At 25.3% G+C, this 17,054-nt stretch overlaps 1 protein-coding gene and 1 pseudogene across 1 annotated transcript; one reads left to right on the top strand and one right to left on the bottom strand.

Moving 5' to 3' along the window:
- Positions 1–202: 202 nt before the first annotated feature.
- LOC132924315 (chaoptin-like) lies at positions 203–8,901 on the top strand. Its single transcript, XM_060988545.1, has 14 exons — positions 203–381; positions 2,560–2,842; positions 2,970–3,139; positions 3,225–3,580; positions 3,668–3,914; positions 4,024–4,278; positions 4,478–5,092; positions 5,192–5,375; positions 6,245–6,345; positions 6,419–6,614; positions 6,818–7,075; positions 7,175–7,403; positions 8,312–8,477; positions 8,558–8,901. The coding sequence occupies exons 2-14, from the start codon at positions 2,572–2,574 to the stop codon at positions 8,744–8,746; spliced, it is 3,237 nt and encodes a 1,078-aa protein (XP_060844528.1). The 5' UTR covers positions 203–381; positions 2,560–2,571; the 3' UTR covers positions 8,747–8,901.
- Positions 8,902–13,534: 4,633 nt separating this feature from the next.
- On the bottom strand, positions 13,535–16,825 carry LOC132925011 (uncharacterized; annotated as a pseudogene).
- Between the last annotated feature and the right edge of the window lie 229 nt (positions 16,826–17,054).

Genomic DNA, 17,054 nt, shown 5'->3' with positions numbered 1-17,054 from the left:
TGCAGACATTTTTTGATCTTAATCATGTCAATGATTTTTTTCTTTTATCAGTTAATTCTTATTATTACTATGGTCGGTGTAGTATTTATTATGATTCATAGCACACAGTGAAAGGGAATTGAACGCACTAAATTCTATAGTAGTTTTTTCTCCTTCCGAGGACATTACCCCTACTATGCATATGAGCATCGTGTGAACCACAGTTGAGTAGTAGATACTGCAGTAGTCTATTGCGTTCAAGAAACGAATACATGTAGTGTTTATAATAACTTTCATAGGTGACAATACAAAGCCTCTCTACGGAAAACATGTTATATTGATAATTCTGCACGAACGAAAAAATGACGAATAACGTAGTCGTTGTAAAGTGAAATATTACAGGTAAGTGTTATGAAACATGAATAATTATTATTAAAATGACTATAAGTTATGTCCTATAGTTTTATTATACTATATTTGTATTTATAAATTATACAGAGTTAAGATACTAGTTACGATAAACATGACATAACAACGCCTAGACAAAAGGCGTAAATGGACTCATTATATAGTGTAATATAATATACCTACCTAAATTACATAGGTTCGAGTATACGACATTACGATCTAAATTTGATTATAAATTAAGCAATTTATGTGTTCACTAAGCATCAGATAGGATGGAACAGCTTACTAAATATTCTAAACAATAATAAGTCTATAAGGAAAGTAATGTTAGGTATTCAGTTACCAAATACAAAAATATTAGTTTGGTATATTTTTTCCAAATTATGCTTATTCACTTAAATATCAACTACCTATAATATATTATTACTTTATTAGATTAGGTACGTATTTAAATAATTGTATAATCATACAATAATTATTAACCGTAAATGTCCGTATATGTCCGTATTGGAAGTTGAAGACTTAAAGACTACTTGAAAATATATCCATGGTTATGTATATTGTATAGGCACCTATTATAAATTTTTAATGATTAATAATTAATAACACTAAAAAATAACAATAATATTAGCTTTTAGTAATAACTAATATGTTTTATTTTTATAGTAATAACACTAATAACCTACCTAGCTATTACATAACGGCGGTATAATATATAAATATTAGTCAGCATTTTCATAGTCATATTATGTTCATGTTGTATAAATATTAAATGCAGTCAAACAGATATTTAGGAAATTTTTATTATATTTATAAGTTTCACTTGGTAGCCAAATAAACTTAATAAACGAGGATAAAAAACTATCGCCAGTTTTAACACAAGCGCAAATGTATACTCTAATCAAATTATAGATCATTTGAATTAAATTTTTTAACTTATTTGAGTACCTACAGCCAGTACAGGTACCCCTTTTACTTTAGAATAGCGATAGGTCATTTGAGCATGGGACGTTGAGTTTATATATTTATTGATTTTACAATGTGTCTGTGTATATGTGTTATTTTTTTGTACACACGAATACATAATATAATGCAAAAAAAATGTTCGATCTTCAACTTTGAGGGTGTTTTCTGATAGAAAATTGGATTTTGTAAGTATTTTTGAGAAGTCAATTTTATCAAATCAATATTTTTCAAAACAACCTGGAAAAACGAATAAAAATACGGAAAAAACGAGAATTTTTAGGCATATAATAGATATTATATTTTATTGTGATACATAATGGCATTTTAAAAATATATATAGATTAATTTTAAGCTTATATTTTTGTAGCATATTTTACTATAGTAATATAAACTACTTTATAATATAGGTACTTAGGCTAACAGACAGTACCTATTAGCTCAAATTAATTTTTAATATGTATAATGAGTTATTATTAAAATAATTTTTATTTTACCATGTGTAATGTGTATACATTATACATTTATACATTACTGGAGTGATTTACTTAATGACGAAATATACTGGACACCTACTGCAGGCTACTGTATGTCAGTATAGCAGAGTAAATAGTTATATACTTTTACCCTTTTTTTATTTTTCAATAAAAGTATTAACAAAAGGTTTTATTCACTTATTTAATTTATCGAAGAATTTTACCTGTTACTAAATATTATTTGTTTCACTTCCAATACGAATTTAATAATTATCTAGTAGGTATCTACCGAAGTAATAAACCCAAAGTTATAAAAGTTGTAGGTGGAAACTAAAATTATTCGTTTTGTACTTGATATATCGCTTTTAAGAAGAAAAAAACTTTTGTTGTAATCTTATTATTTTGTAAATTGTAGGTATTTATACATGCCATGTGTATAATATATATCAAATAGATACATGATACATATTATATCTATATAATATATAATATCATATGCTTGAACTCTAAAGACTATAGTCTATAGTAAATATTTATAAATATATTTGTAGTGCAGTAGAATAAAATACCTACATGAAATACCTACCTATTGAAAATTGTACAAAGACTCAGAGTAAATACTCTTACATTTTTGCAACGAATTAAATTTAAAAATATATTATATAGGCACCTACTAATTCACTAGTTTATTCTAAAATCTAAATTAATAATAGTAAAAATTATTGTTTTCTAGTCATTTAAAAATATGGCGAATCGCATATTTCTCGTTTTGATTCTCTACGTTTACTGCATCGATGGCGAATACACTGAACCAGGACCCAAGTATAGGTGTCCGAAAATAGGCAGTTTGCCTGAGCTGGCGTTGCACCCCTGTCGTTGCGTAGCAGAGTCCGACAACGGATTAGCGTTAGACTGTGAGAACAGCAACTTGGCCTCACTATCCGTTGGTTTTTCCAACGTTGCATCACTTGGCGACGTAATCGTAGACAACTTGACTATCTCATCGTGCAATATTGGTAATGCCAATTATTATAGTATACCTATTATATTAAAATTATATATGAATGATTTATTATAATAGATAATATTAGCATATACTATTCTATTGTGTATATTTATGATGTGTATAATATCTTTGTAAAGGTCGTTTATTTGGAGATATATTTTACTCGATTCCTGTAAACAGATTGATCATACAAGATACGCCAATAAGATTACTGGACGATGACTTATTTTTTGGAATTAATCACACGCTTTCTGAATTACACATCGTAAACTCCAAACTGGCTGAATTTCCTTCTGGTCCATTGAAAGTAAGTAAATTATTTTTATTAATACTATAGCCATATATTTTTTCAATGAAACATCATACACATTTCAATTAAACTTGTATTACAGATATTGGGCAATTTAAAAGTACTGAGATTGGACAAACATGCAATATTTAATATACCAACAAACTCGTTTGCTTCTAGTCAATTGCCAACCCGTTTGGAAAAATTATATATAACAAATGGAAAATTAACGGCTCTGTCTCCTGACTCATTAGGTCCCTGTAAAAAGTTAAAATACCTCGATCTTCAAGGCAATGAATTGGGAACGCTTCAAAAAAATCAGTTTAAAGGGTTGAGAGACTTAGAAACATTGGACATTTCTAACAATAATATTTCTAAAATAGAATCGTCCCATTTTGGTGATTTAACGAAGCTTGTGTCAATTAACTTGGCTAATAATTCATTACCATCTGTTACAAGGTTTAATTATAATTTATTTTAGCAATAATTCATATAATTAATTGTATGGTACCTATTTGATTAATAACTGTATATTTATTTTTAAAGGGGATCATTTGCAAGAAATACACTACTACGGGTTTTAAACTTGAGTCACAACAAACTGACAAGATTAGATTCTGAGTTATTTCGTGGTATGCGTTTTCTTCGAAGATTATATCTCAGTGACAATGAAATTGCTCAAGTCGATCGAGGGACATTTGCGTCAATGACAAGAATAGGTACTATAGATTTGGCTAGAAATCGTATGCAGATTATCGACTATCAAATGTTTTCTGGTCAAAATTACGTTGAAGTATGTTTATGAAATGTATATATTACCTATACATAAGTTTATTTTATTTTATTATAGCTGTGTAAATTGTATTTTGAATAAATGTGGGTAATATAATTTAATATTCTAGATCATCGATGTATCTGAAAACCAAATCACCAAAATTGAAAAGCTATCGTTCAAAAATCTTTATTTGGTTCGAATAAATTTGTCAAAAAACAATATATCGGAAATCGATAGCGGAGCATTTGAAAACTGTGCTAACATTACGATGTTAGACATGTCGTACAATTCAATATCAAATATACCAAGCACTGCGTTTGACAATAATACATATGCTACAGTGTGGCAATTGTCTTATAATAACCTTACGGATATGTCTCAGGTAATGTCGAGTCCGTTTAATTCGTTTTATTTGAATTATTAATATGCCAATGATAATTCATAATAAAAGTATTATCTATATAAAATTATATAAAAAATATATTATTTGTGTATTTGTAATCTTTAATATAACTAGACACCTAATACGCGAAATTCGCTTCAATATTAATTGACGATTTAAAAGTATATAATTATTACAGGTACCAGTTACCAACATGGCGGGCATTAAAATCTTGAACGTGACACACAACAACATTAAGGTGATACCTAAAGGTACATTTCCAAAGCTTTACGAACTACATACATTGGACTTCAGCTACAACCGTATAAAATCCATAAGCCCCTCCGTATTCCAGTCGCTTCTCAGTTTACGATCCATCAACCTCAGTCACAACGCACTGGAAGACTTAAAGTCTACGACATTTGGCACTCTACCAACTGTACTCGAACTGTATTTGAATAAGAATTCAATAAAAAAAATTAATGCTGCGACATTTGTTAAAATGTCATCGTTGAGTCACTTGGATTTAAGGCATAATAATATCACTCAAATACCAACCATACCGATATCACTGTCAAGTCTGGCGGTAAGTCATAATATTATTAAAGATATTGGACCTGACCGAGCCTGGCCATCGATGAACGCACTTCTCTCGCTGGATTTAAGTTACAATATGTTAGGCGATAGTTTGAACAGCGGATCGTTTTCAAAACTATTGTCTTTGCAAAGCTTAATTTTGGATTATAATTCTATCACAATACCACCAGCTGAAGCGCTAAGCCAACTGGTTTCAACAAGACATCTGTCATTAAGAGTAATATCATATTGAATGCTATTAGATACCTATTTTGTTTAAATACCTACCAACACTACATACTTATACATAAGTACTTATTTTACACAACCTTTTTAGGGTAACAGTATTACACATCTCAGTACCAAGGCTTTTGGAATATTACCTGTAGTGTTTTATCTGGACCTGTCACAAAATAATATCACTCAAGTCGAAACTCAGGCTTTTGATGGGCTATTGCAGTTACAATTATTAAATCTGACTGAAAACAGTTTAACTGAGATACCCAATGGTGCTTTTAAAGGTCAGTAGGTATTATAATTATGAATTAGTTGGTTATTTAATCCAAAAATAAAATATGATTTCTAGACATTAAATTTAAATTCAAAAAAAAAAATTAATTTAATAAAGGGGGTAAACCAGATAATCATTTTGTTGCAAAATAGGACTAATAGTAGTCACGTGTACCTTAATATCAAGTAAGTCACTGTAATATATGTGTTAAATTTGATTACAGTAAATTTATTATTGCATACAAAAAACGATTATATAAGCAAAAAACCGCCTGTCAGTATATTATATTAGTATATTACTACTTACCTAAGTATATTTTATGACAATTACATTCCTATTTTAAGTAATTTAATTTACGATTAGTAATATACGGTACCTTCCTAATTTAAATTAATTCCCCTTAAATAATAGTTTTGAGTTAAAGCAAGCATTATTGTTTTCTGATTAAATATTTAAATTCATACAAATTTGAACTTAAAATGTCTATAAAAAATTCAAGCATATGGATTTTAAATTTCTAAAAATACTTAAATCTCTAAATTTATGTAGTTAATAGTCATGTAGAATCTTTTTGGTATTACAATTACAAACCACCCTCAAAGTTAAAGGTGTAAACAGACACAAAAATAAAAAATTACACATTATTGTAATAATGTAAAAATGGTATTATGGTATGTATTATGTAAAATTTTTTTTTTAAATAGACCTTAGTCATTGGAATTATTGCATTAGAATATAAAAACATAAATAATTACGTTATAATTCAAATCTACTATTATTTCATAACTAAAAATAATGCTAGCAGATACTTGAATTAACTGATCATAATAAATCATTGTATTTAAAAATGTATATTTTATTTGTTTTTATAATATGTAGGTTTGGTATCATTGACAACTTTGGATGTGTCATACAATCTGTTACATTCTTTGGACAACAAAACGAATAGTTTATTAGATGACTGTCTTTCTCTTAAACATGTAAGTAATTAATACTATTCATTTGAACTACTTATTTAGTGCAGTAATCCTTGATAAATTTAAATATTTACAGTTGAATTTAAGTCATAATCAGTTTTCATTTTTCACCAAAAAATCATTTCCAAACCATATGTACACACCTAGTTACTTAGAATCAATTGACATCAGCTATAATGAAATACCAATTATAACCAATGATATAACAGTTGGAACGCACAAAGTTAAATATCTTAACTTAAGTCATAATTCTATTGATGAAATACGGCCAGGTAATATAATATTATACACATTATAAAATATAAACTTCTAAGCAATAAAATTAACATTTTTATACACATATATGTTAACAACTCATACAATTGAATAAGTACTTATTAATGTTAGTAAATAACTAACTAGTACTTACTTACACCCAGTATGGCAGTATTTATATATATTAATAATTAAAATACAATACATACTTATATTTTAGGCGTACTTGGAAACTTAACATCATTAAACGTATTGGACTTATCATTCAATAATTTGGAATCAATGAAAAAAGTAGGTAATATGCCTAAAAATATGTCTGTATTGATGATGTCCAATAATAAATTAACAAAACTTTCAAAAGAAATCATAAGTTTCGTTCCAAAATTAAAAGATTTCAATGTAGAAAATAACCTATTTAATAATTTTCCGCCTGAATTGGCCAAAATTGTAACTAAAGGAACTTCAATTTCATTTAAAGGTTAGTGATATACCTAGTTGTACATAATATTAATAAAAATCTTTATAATTAAACAAACTGAATACAATTTAATAACTAATAAATTAAATATGTATTTAGGTAACCCTATTGAATGCGATTGTTCATTGATTCCCATCAAAAGAATGCTTAATTCTAAACTAAATCCAGATCCACAATGGGATAATATAACATGTGTGCAGTTATTAACATCAGAAGTGTCTTATGTATCAGATTTAGGCGAGAATGAATTGATTTGTGATATACCTATAGAAGATGAGGATGATACATTTGTTGTAACACCAGATGTAAAATTTAGGCAGATAAAAAGGTAAATATTATTAGCAATGGAATTTTTAAATGGTTATTGCATTTAGTAAAAATCATATTCTTTTCATCTTTTTATTTTTATTAAAATAATATAGGTGCTCATAATAAATCAATAATTAAGGGATGGGTTGCTTCAAAAAATAAAGTCATGATTTTTGTGTTTTATCGATAGATAATTTTGTATTATACTTTAAAGTTTGAACCTTATTTAAAATTTAAATTTATAAAAATAGAAATAAATAAACAATTTAGCACAAATCTGTTATTATTTACTATAAAAATTAAATAAATAAATCTATGATAAACTAGGAATTAATAATTATAAGAAACTAAATTATAGTACATAATTTATTATAATTATTAATCAACAAAATGTTTTGTTTATTTAATATAATAATACTATATTAATCATTAAACATTACAATAACTAAGCAAAAAGAAGAATAAAATTTTAATACCCAGTGCTAATCAATCAATGTTTGAACCAAACTAAAACCAACTCTTACTTATGTATAAAAATATCCTTAATTAAATCTAATTTTTGAAATACCTAATAATTATTATATGACTTGCATTATATAAAGCAGTATTATCTATTTTAACTTATTAACTTAAAATCAAATAATTTGTTACTCTTTGTAGGTATTTAAAAATTGAAATAAGCAAGATAAACTAAATACACTTTAAAATGTTTGAAATGTTTTTATTCAAATAAAACTGTTCTTTTTCAATAATTTATCAACCTATATGGTAACATTTAAAATTATCAAAAATAATGTGGTTTTTTTTTTTAATTTTAATACTGATTTACAATGGTTAAAAAATATATTAGTTCAAGCAGAAATATTGAAATAATACTTATAATAATTTATTGTATTGACTATATATTTTATTTAAATACGATTTCAGGTCTGGAAGTAGTTACATAAAAATTGACTGGTTTGTACTTCAAAATAAAGAAGACATTGCTGATTTTGTTATATTTACTGGTGGTAATAAATTAGAAGAAAGGAGTTCTTCAAGATTAGTTCCTTATAATTTGCGATCTCAAACTATTAAAGCTGCTTTCATTAAAGTAAAGAACTATTTATACATAATGATTAACCATATAGTTTATTTTAACATATTAAAATTAAATTATTTGGATTGTTTTAGGATTCAACAAATTTGTGTATAATACCAAAAGATAGTTTTGGTAATGAGAGACAAATGAAAAAAGGACAGTGTATGGATATTGGGGAATTAGGTCCATTAGCACTAAACAACGCAAATCAGAATTCTAAAAATATATATTTGTTTTATTCAATGTTGATATTATCAATGGTTAAAGGTTTAAAACCATAGCATAATTTTTTTTCTATTGATAGAAAGCAGCACACTAGTCAGTAATCATGTTTGCTAAGTATCAATACTCATTGTTTTCATAATATGTATATCTGTATGGAATTGTTTCCAATACACTAATAAACATAACATCTTTTTATATATTATTATTGAATTTGTTTTACAAAAATAGAAAAATAAGCAACAACACCTACATATTATATGATTAAGCTATTGCGATAAATAACAAATGACAAACTGTAATGTTTGAAATAAAAATGTCAGTGTGGTAAAAATTGATTTAAGTTAAATATGTCTCAAAAAGTATATTGCATATAAAAATGTAAAATATGCCCTGAAAACAAAAATGACTCAAAATATGCATTTATATACAAAATAAAATTTCAAAACTAGCTGTGTGAAAGCATGAAGTGTATTTGTTTCGTACACTGCTATTTTTGTGACTGTGCAAAACAAACATGCAAATGCTACAAGTCCTCTGCCCAACCAATTACCTACTATGTATCATGTAACAACTTATTTAACCCAAATATTATGATTGTAAGCTCTCCTAAAAGGTAAAATAGTTAACTCCTAAAAATACTACTAAATTACAAGTATATGAACTTCCTTAAAATATTTCCTACACAAAATTATTTGTTTTATATTACAAGGATAATATAAAATAGTTTTATATTATTATAAAATGAAGTTTACTTAAATTATGTACTTAATCTATGATTTAGTATTGCAATATTTTTAGTTGAGTTTACAATAAATGATGGTACATTAAAATCAATAGGTTATATATAGAAAGATAGAAGATAGTAAAGTTATCAATTAAAATTCAAATAGACATACTTGTATATCGATAATTTTAATTGATTCTGACCAAAAAAAAAAAATTTCGCCTCATGGTTTTATTAAATTAAAATACCAAATTATATAATTTTGAAGTTTATTTATTGAATCTAACAGAAAAATACAAATTGAACATTGCGCTTAGTTTAAAAAAAAAAATGTTTCATAATAATTATGTGTAATTGAATGTTTTTTGGAATGTTGTTTTAACTAAAAAAAAAAAAAATAAATAATAATAATATTAATTTTATAGAATATAATAGAAAATATTTCATTACCATAAAAAAATTGATGACAATTATTTATCCACTCCTCTTCCTGACGTATCTGACCATTAAGAATGGAAGACCAAAACCGGAGCTAAAGAAAAGTGCTGTGTAAAGAGTAAACTTGTACTTGCTGAACACATCAAATGGCATATTCTAAAACACAAAAATATTTTAGATGTAATGTTATAATTTACAAATATTATAATACAGTATTATTATTTTACAGTAAATAAATAGATCTAAGGTAAATGTATCTTATGTGATTTTATTAATAACATTTTTAGTTCAGAAAAAAATATGTCATAAGTTAGAAAAATGGGCTTATTTCCTAATTTACATAATATAATAAAATATAGTTACTACTTTAAGAGAACATACTTATAAATTGTTTGTTTATATTTGATATTTGACTGTTTTATGTAGGCAATAATCATAGGGTCTATAGTAATTTTTATTATAGTTAAAAGCCTAAATTTATATAATAAAAAGAAAAACTCTTTGATTATATAAAAGCTTTTAATATATTTATCATTAATCATTTTCGAATTTTTCAAATTTAAATACATTTTTTCCAAAGCGCTGAAAAAATAGCATGCACTGTTAAAGTTATCTTATTTTTATGGTGACTATTTGATTCCTTATATATAATTTTGATATGACTTTTTAAAAAATTAAGTAGGTAATAATTTCAGAATTTGTTTTAAATGTTGAAGTTATAAGTAATTCTTAGTTAATATCTTAGGTATAATTTCCAAATTTAACAAAATTCTTGGGTTTTATATATCTAAATACATTTAAAATTTTTATTTTATTTTCATTAAATTTTCCTAGGTATATCAATCCTGGTGTACTAGCAGTAATTAAAAGAAATAATTATTATTATTGTGTCATGTCATTTATTTCAATTTATGGTGTCATACCAAATATTTATTAATACATACTATATCAACATTTTCAAGAAAAATGTTACCTATATGTGTTTACACAAAGTAGTTACGCACTAACTCATATCAAGGTCTGAGTTCAAAACATATCGCTAGTATACCTATCATATATTATGTAACTTCTTAAATGCTTGATCAAGAACTAATATATATTAATACGTACAAATTTTATCAATGCAAATAAGCGATAAAGTTAACAACAAATACATAAACTTATAAACTAACTCTTAGTAAAATATTTAGATTATAAAATTATAACTTCATTTATAGTATGGCTATTATATTTTATACTAATGTCCTTTAAATCTAGATAAGGATATCTCTTTTGAACCTTGCATGTCATTAGTGTTTTATATTATTAAAAATTAGATGTAGTTAAATTTATATATTTATACTATAAATCATTATATAGTGTTGTATAATGATAAATATTTTTCAATATTATATCTTTATTATTAAAATTAAAATACCTTATAGGTGAAATTTAAAGTAAATACTTTTAAGTTTATATTATGATTATTTATTTTCATTGTACTTTACAATTTGTTTGTAAATTGTATATAATTAAGCTAGAAAATCATCAATATCAAAAACATGTAAAAAAAAGGTGCAAAAATGAATATGCCAGCTAAATGACCAAAACTACACAAACAGCATAAGTAAATCACATTTTAGTAAATATATGAGAATAATTTGTCATTCACCTTAAAATAAATCAAACTCAGATAAAACAGTGATTATCTTTATCTTAATTACTTATTAAATATTTAATTTGATCATTGGCAAAATGTGAAAACATGAAATATATATTTTATGTAATTTAATACAATGGAGTTACATAGGTGCAACTATATAGGGGCTTAGGTGAACTTAACCCATCCAATTTTTTATGTTAGTATTAATAATCAATACTAGTGGTGTAGGGGCAAAGCCCCTACGGGTCGCTAATATCAATTTAGCCTACCCAGAAAGAGAAGCTCTAGTTGAGCCTATATGGAGTTGTAAAGTATTTGGCCGATTTAAGTTTTTTAACTTCAAGGGTCAAAACCATTTTAATAAACTAATAGTTACCTAAATGTTTACACTGAAAGCTGAAGTGTTCCAATTCTATTCATAGTGCCCGTTTAAAATATATTGGTTTTAAACAGAATATTTGCTATTTTGTTACAGAGCAAAGAGAAACAATAAAAATGTAATATTGTATGTAAATATATTTAAAAAAATCAAGACCGTCCAAAAAGCTAAAGATAACCCTAAAACTGTACAAGTCACGTTTTTTTTTTTACTTACATGTCCGGGACCTTCATAAGCGTGTCCTCTTCTAACTGCAGTAGTCGAGAATTGCCTAAGCGCTTGTACGGCTTTTGAACCAAGCATGGTGAGTTTTGATTTAATTAAAGTTGAAAAAAAGTTGACGCGTTTACGGGCGTTAACAAAAAAAAATCCTGTCTGAAACCACTCGCAGAAAATCAACCTTTAGGCTTTACGACGACAAGGTTATCTCAGAGACGATTAAAATTTAATAAAATACATTGATGATAACGATTTGTGGAACGCTCAACGACCATTGGCGAGGAGCCATGGAGGTAAACTAATACCTCCGTCCTCCATGGACTACGAAGTTAACAACACGGTTATAAGTTTACAACACAGTCAGGTATTATGAAGTCATTCTGAAAATAAATTATCCTACGGATAAAAACAATTTATTTATTTTACAGCACGGACGTACATACATATATGAATGTACGTAATATACGTATGTACGTCCGTGTTTTACAGGTACCTATCGTTAATAAATAATTTATGTTTTTTTGTTAGAATGGTATGAATTGTCTGTCAATATCATTATAGTATTTATTATTTTCATGTATTTTCTATAGTAGGCATAATTAAAAAACATCGAATACAGCCATAGATAGCCATATAGACAATTTTAATTGTCTTTGGACAAAAGAACAATTTTCTAAGGATAATGAAAATCATGACAAATTAGATCAAATTTGTCATGATGAAAATAATCTTCCAATTTCAGCCACAAGCATATACTAATCTAATAAAGTAAAACATAATTATATAACATATATTAGTAAATAGTAAAATAAAATTTCAAGTCTATGTTCTGAAATTAAAGTACACTGTCGAAAAATATACATACAAGCTTATTATAGATCACATGATAGTTAATTTATAAAAATAGTTTTCTAATAATGCTTTAAACATTTTATTTCACATATTACACAAGCTACTTAAGGAATATCATATATTAAAAGTTGATGTGCATAATTAATAAAATAAATAGAGACAATTCTTAATAAGTTTGTATTAAGTAATCGGAAAATGATTTAATTGTAAAAAAAAGTTTAGAATATAAAAATGTTTATTATAATTTAATATATTATTTAATACCTATTGAATTGTTTTTGGAATAATAAAATTAGGATATTAGAAGTATGGGAACAAAGTCCCCACAGTCCACTTTACCATAAAATAATTTTAGCACTTTAGTTGAACCCATGGGTGATGGACTGATATTACTGTATACAATTAATTTCAACCATTAACTATTCCCAAATTGTAAATTCAGCTTTCAATCGGATATACAATTTAAGTAGGTATATGTTTGTCTACTTAAACTACCTTTAAAATGCAAAATAATAAAATTTAATTCAAATTCATAGTTATATTTTAATATTTTATATATTATTATTGGTTAAAAAAAAAACAAGAATGAATATGCACTAAAATAGTAAAATGTATAATACCTACATTTTACAAAATATACTTAAATAATAAATTGATAGTACAGAATTTAAAACATGCGTAATAATGCTAAAATAACAGATATACTAGCAAATAACTTATCCATGTTGATTTTCATATTATTTAGATTTCTTATCTTATATCCAGCGTAATCCACTTGATTTATTCTTATTTCTTGGTCTAATATTTTAAATTTTAAATATTTTATCTTATATAATTCTAATTTTTTTCAAGTGATTAATGGCTTCTTGACCTTTTTGTTGATCCAACTATCCAAGCCATAACTATGAATTCCTAAGTATATTATTGAAGCATCTAATATAGGTATGTAATTGGCTTACTATTACCCTAATGCCTGGGCAAATCTTTCAGCATTCATATCACTTATTTTTAACATCTAAAGAATATTTAAACCAATTCTATAAATGAAAATATTTAAGCGCAGTAGCCAAAAGTTTATGAAATGGCGATAAAGTAATTCCTATATTAACAAATTGATCATTATTTCTAATAAGTAAATTTTTAAAAGTTATATAAAATTAGATGGTATGCATAGATAATAATGATTACCCATTGATAATGTGTACTTCTAAAAATGATTTAATATCTTTACTAAAACTATTTTCCATTTCAGCCATAACTACATTCCAGTATGGATGTTCTTCTCCTGAATAATAAACTTCGAGTTATACATTTTTATAATTTATTGATATCCAATAAATTTAAAATATCAACTATATTTTTATTTTCAGCTATTCTATATATTGCCTGACGTTATTTGTTAGTGGCTTCTTTGTCAGCTCCTTTAGATAATAGAAATTTAACAATATGAACATGGTTGAAACGTATTGCAAAAAATACAGCCGTCCTTCCAGACTGATTATCTTTCAACTCTATATCATTATATCTGTACCATGTTCAACGAGAAACTCTACTAATTTCAATCAACCATTGGAGCATTCATACATGGGTGCTGTCAATACTATTCTATCCTTGGGTTTGATGTCAATATTATTGAAATTTGTTAAAAGCTTTAGACAATTAATTAAGTCTAATTCATTATAAATTTTAGTAGAATTACATACACACATTATAACATTATGACAGTCATATTCTATTAATGGATCAACACCATTCTGTAAAAGATATATTACAGCATCTAAAGATCCATAAGATGCTGCATTCATCAAAGCGGTCCAATTATTATTCAAGTAACTGTAATATTAACAGTTAAAAGCATGGTTGATTTCTGATACATTATTTGTTATACAAGCATTTTCCAATGTTAATTGAAAATCTTCTACTTCTGGTCTTACATGATATTATGTGTGTTCAATAATATCATTAAATTCATCATACTCGTCGTCATCACTTTCCCAATCAGCTGGAAGAATGTTTTTCTCAAATTTCATATTGATGCTTATTGGAACTATAACAAATAATATTAAACATTAATAGTTTATATTTTATTCTGATAAATAATATGGCACATATTTAAATAAATACATTTGGTTAATGGCTATGGATATGTAATCATCACTCATATACATAATAGATACATATACTAGTATTGATACTTAATATTAGAGTACCTTGGTTTGTATTGATTATTGGTATTAGTTGTAGGACAAAATAATTATTATTTTAAAATTAATAATAATGCATTTTAATTTTCACTAAAGTATAATATATGTATATATAAATATAGATGTATGTAAGAAGCACCATTTGATAAAATATTTATAATTATCCAAATTGCTAACTAAAATATTAAATCAAAATTTTTGATCATCTATTAAAATTTGAATCAGGCGTGAACCATTTATAATTCCATTTAAAAATATATAGAAATTATAAAGTATTTGAAAGTTGAAATATTAGTGTCAGTTAAAGCAAATTTTACATTTGTATAATCCATTTTATTTTTAATATAATAGGGAATAATAAATTTAAAGGTAAAATATTATTTATACTCTGTGCAACTTAAGAAAAGTAATCAGCAGTATTTAGCAGCAACCAGATTTCATTGGACGGCTGTCAAATTATATCCATTTGTCACCCTTACCAAGTATACCATAAGATTACTATACATAATGCAAAAAATTTGGCCACTGAGTAAAATCTCTTAAGTTGAGTAGAATTTAGATTATGAGCATTTTCAAATTTATATAAAATATATTACAACTTTAAAATGCTAATATCTTGCTTCAAAAATAAAATATTAAAAAAAAACTTTTTAAGGTGCCTTAATTTTTATTTTAAATTTTAAATTTGATAATACTATAGGTAAATGCCATGTAAATATATAAAAAACACATGAGGGTATAACGTCTTCTTAACCAAATTGTTTTTGCACTTTTTCCATAATTATAAGTAATTAAAAATTTGAAAGAATAAATTATAACTTTTATAACATTTAAAGCTCCATTAATATTTTTCAATATTTAAAAAATGTATAATGAGGTTCTAGATAATATTTTTACCTTTAAATATGATTATATTGTATTATTTTTATAATTTGACATTATACATACAAAGGACGTATGCAGAAAAATGTTTTGGGAGGTGTTTTTGAAAATCAGTTATTAAAAAGTAGAACTTTTTTTAATAGATATACAAAAAAAAAATTATGAAAATTAGGTATACTTAAAATTATTTTTTAAATCCAAACATTGATATAAAAAAATTAACATTAAAATTGAATAAGTAAATAACCATGCAAAAACCCAAGTATTTCGGTGCGTGTTTGAACACTCAAAACACCCCCGCGTGTACGTCCCTGATACGTCATACGTACTATAATATTTTCTTAATATAATAATAATTAAAATAACTAAATAAAATTGGCTATAACACTATGTTATGTGTTAATTAGACCGAGACAACACATGCTTTATGTACTTTATGTCAACTTAATGGATTGGCTTAGACCAATATTAATAAAAAAAAAATAGTGATGAGGTTAAGTAATCAAATGTGTTTTTCTGGATGATTTTTTTTTTAAATAAATCATTCAGAAAAACACAATTAGATGATTGGACCAAATAATAAAATTATATTTTAAACTGTAGTTATTTATATGAAAAATAAAAAATTATTAACAATATATAATTTAACATAATATGACAATGACATAATAGTATATTTAACATAAAACAGTATGGATCATTCTTTCATGTTATAGTGCCTAATTAGTAATTTTCATTTAGACACCATATTAGTGTCTACCCTTCAATTTAAAAATCCTATTTACATAACTGCATTGTCAATTGTCATTTATTCTATAATTTTGTAAATAGATGTTTCTTAATACAATTTGGTATATAAAGATGAACAATGGAATTACTACTAAAAAATAGGGATTTTAGATGACAATAAAGCATTTAAATACTAAATTAAATACTTAATTCTATAGTTTATAATTTTATAACATTATTGACAAAATAATGAAAAAAAAATTGTATTATAATTTATATTATTTTTCTGAAAATA

The sequence above is a fragment of the Rhopalosiphum padi genome, chromosome 3 (assembly GCF_020882245.1).
Source record: "Rhopalosiphum padi isolate XX-2018 chromosome 3, ASM2088224v1, whole genome shotgun sequence".
NCBI lineage: Eukaryota > Metazoa > Arthropoda > Insecta > Hemiptera > Aphididae > Rhopalosiphum > Rhopalosiphum padi.
Note: the sequence above shows the minus strand (reverse complement) of the source record. Positions and strands in the feature narration are given on the sequence as shown.

Excerpts from the sequence above, each read along its gene's own strand:
- LOC132924315 (XM_060988545.1), top strand. The coding sequence starts at position 2,572 with ATGGCGAATCGCATATTTCTCGTTTTGATTCTCTACGTTTACTGCATC. Across the intron at positions 5,093-5,191 it reads CAAGACATCTGTCATTAAGA|GGTAACAGTATTACACATCT; the intron begins GTAATATCATAT and ends CAACCTTTTTAG. Across the intron at positions 7,076-7,174 it reads AACTTCAATTTCATTTAAAG|GTAACCCTATTGAATGCGAT; the intron begins GTTAGTGATATA and ends ATATGTATTTAG.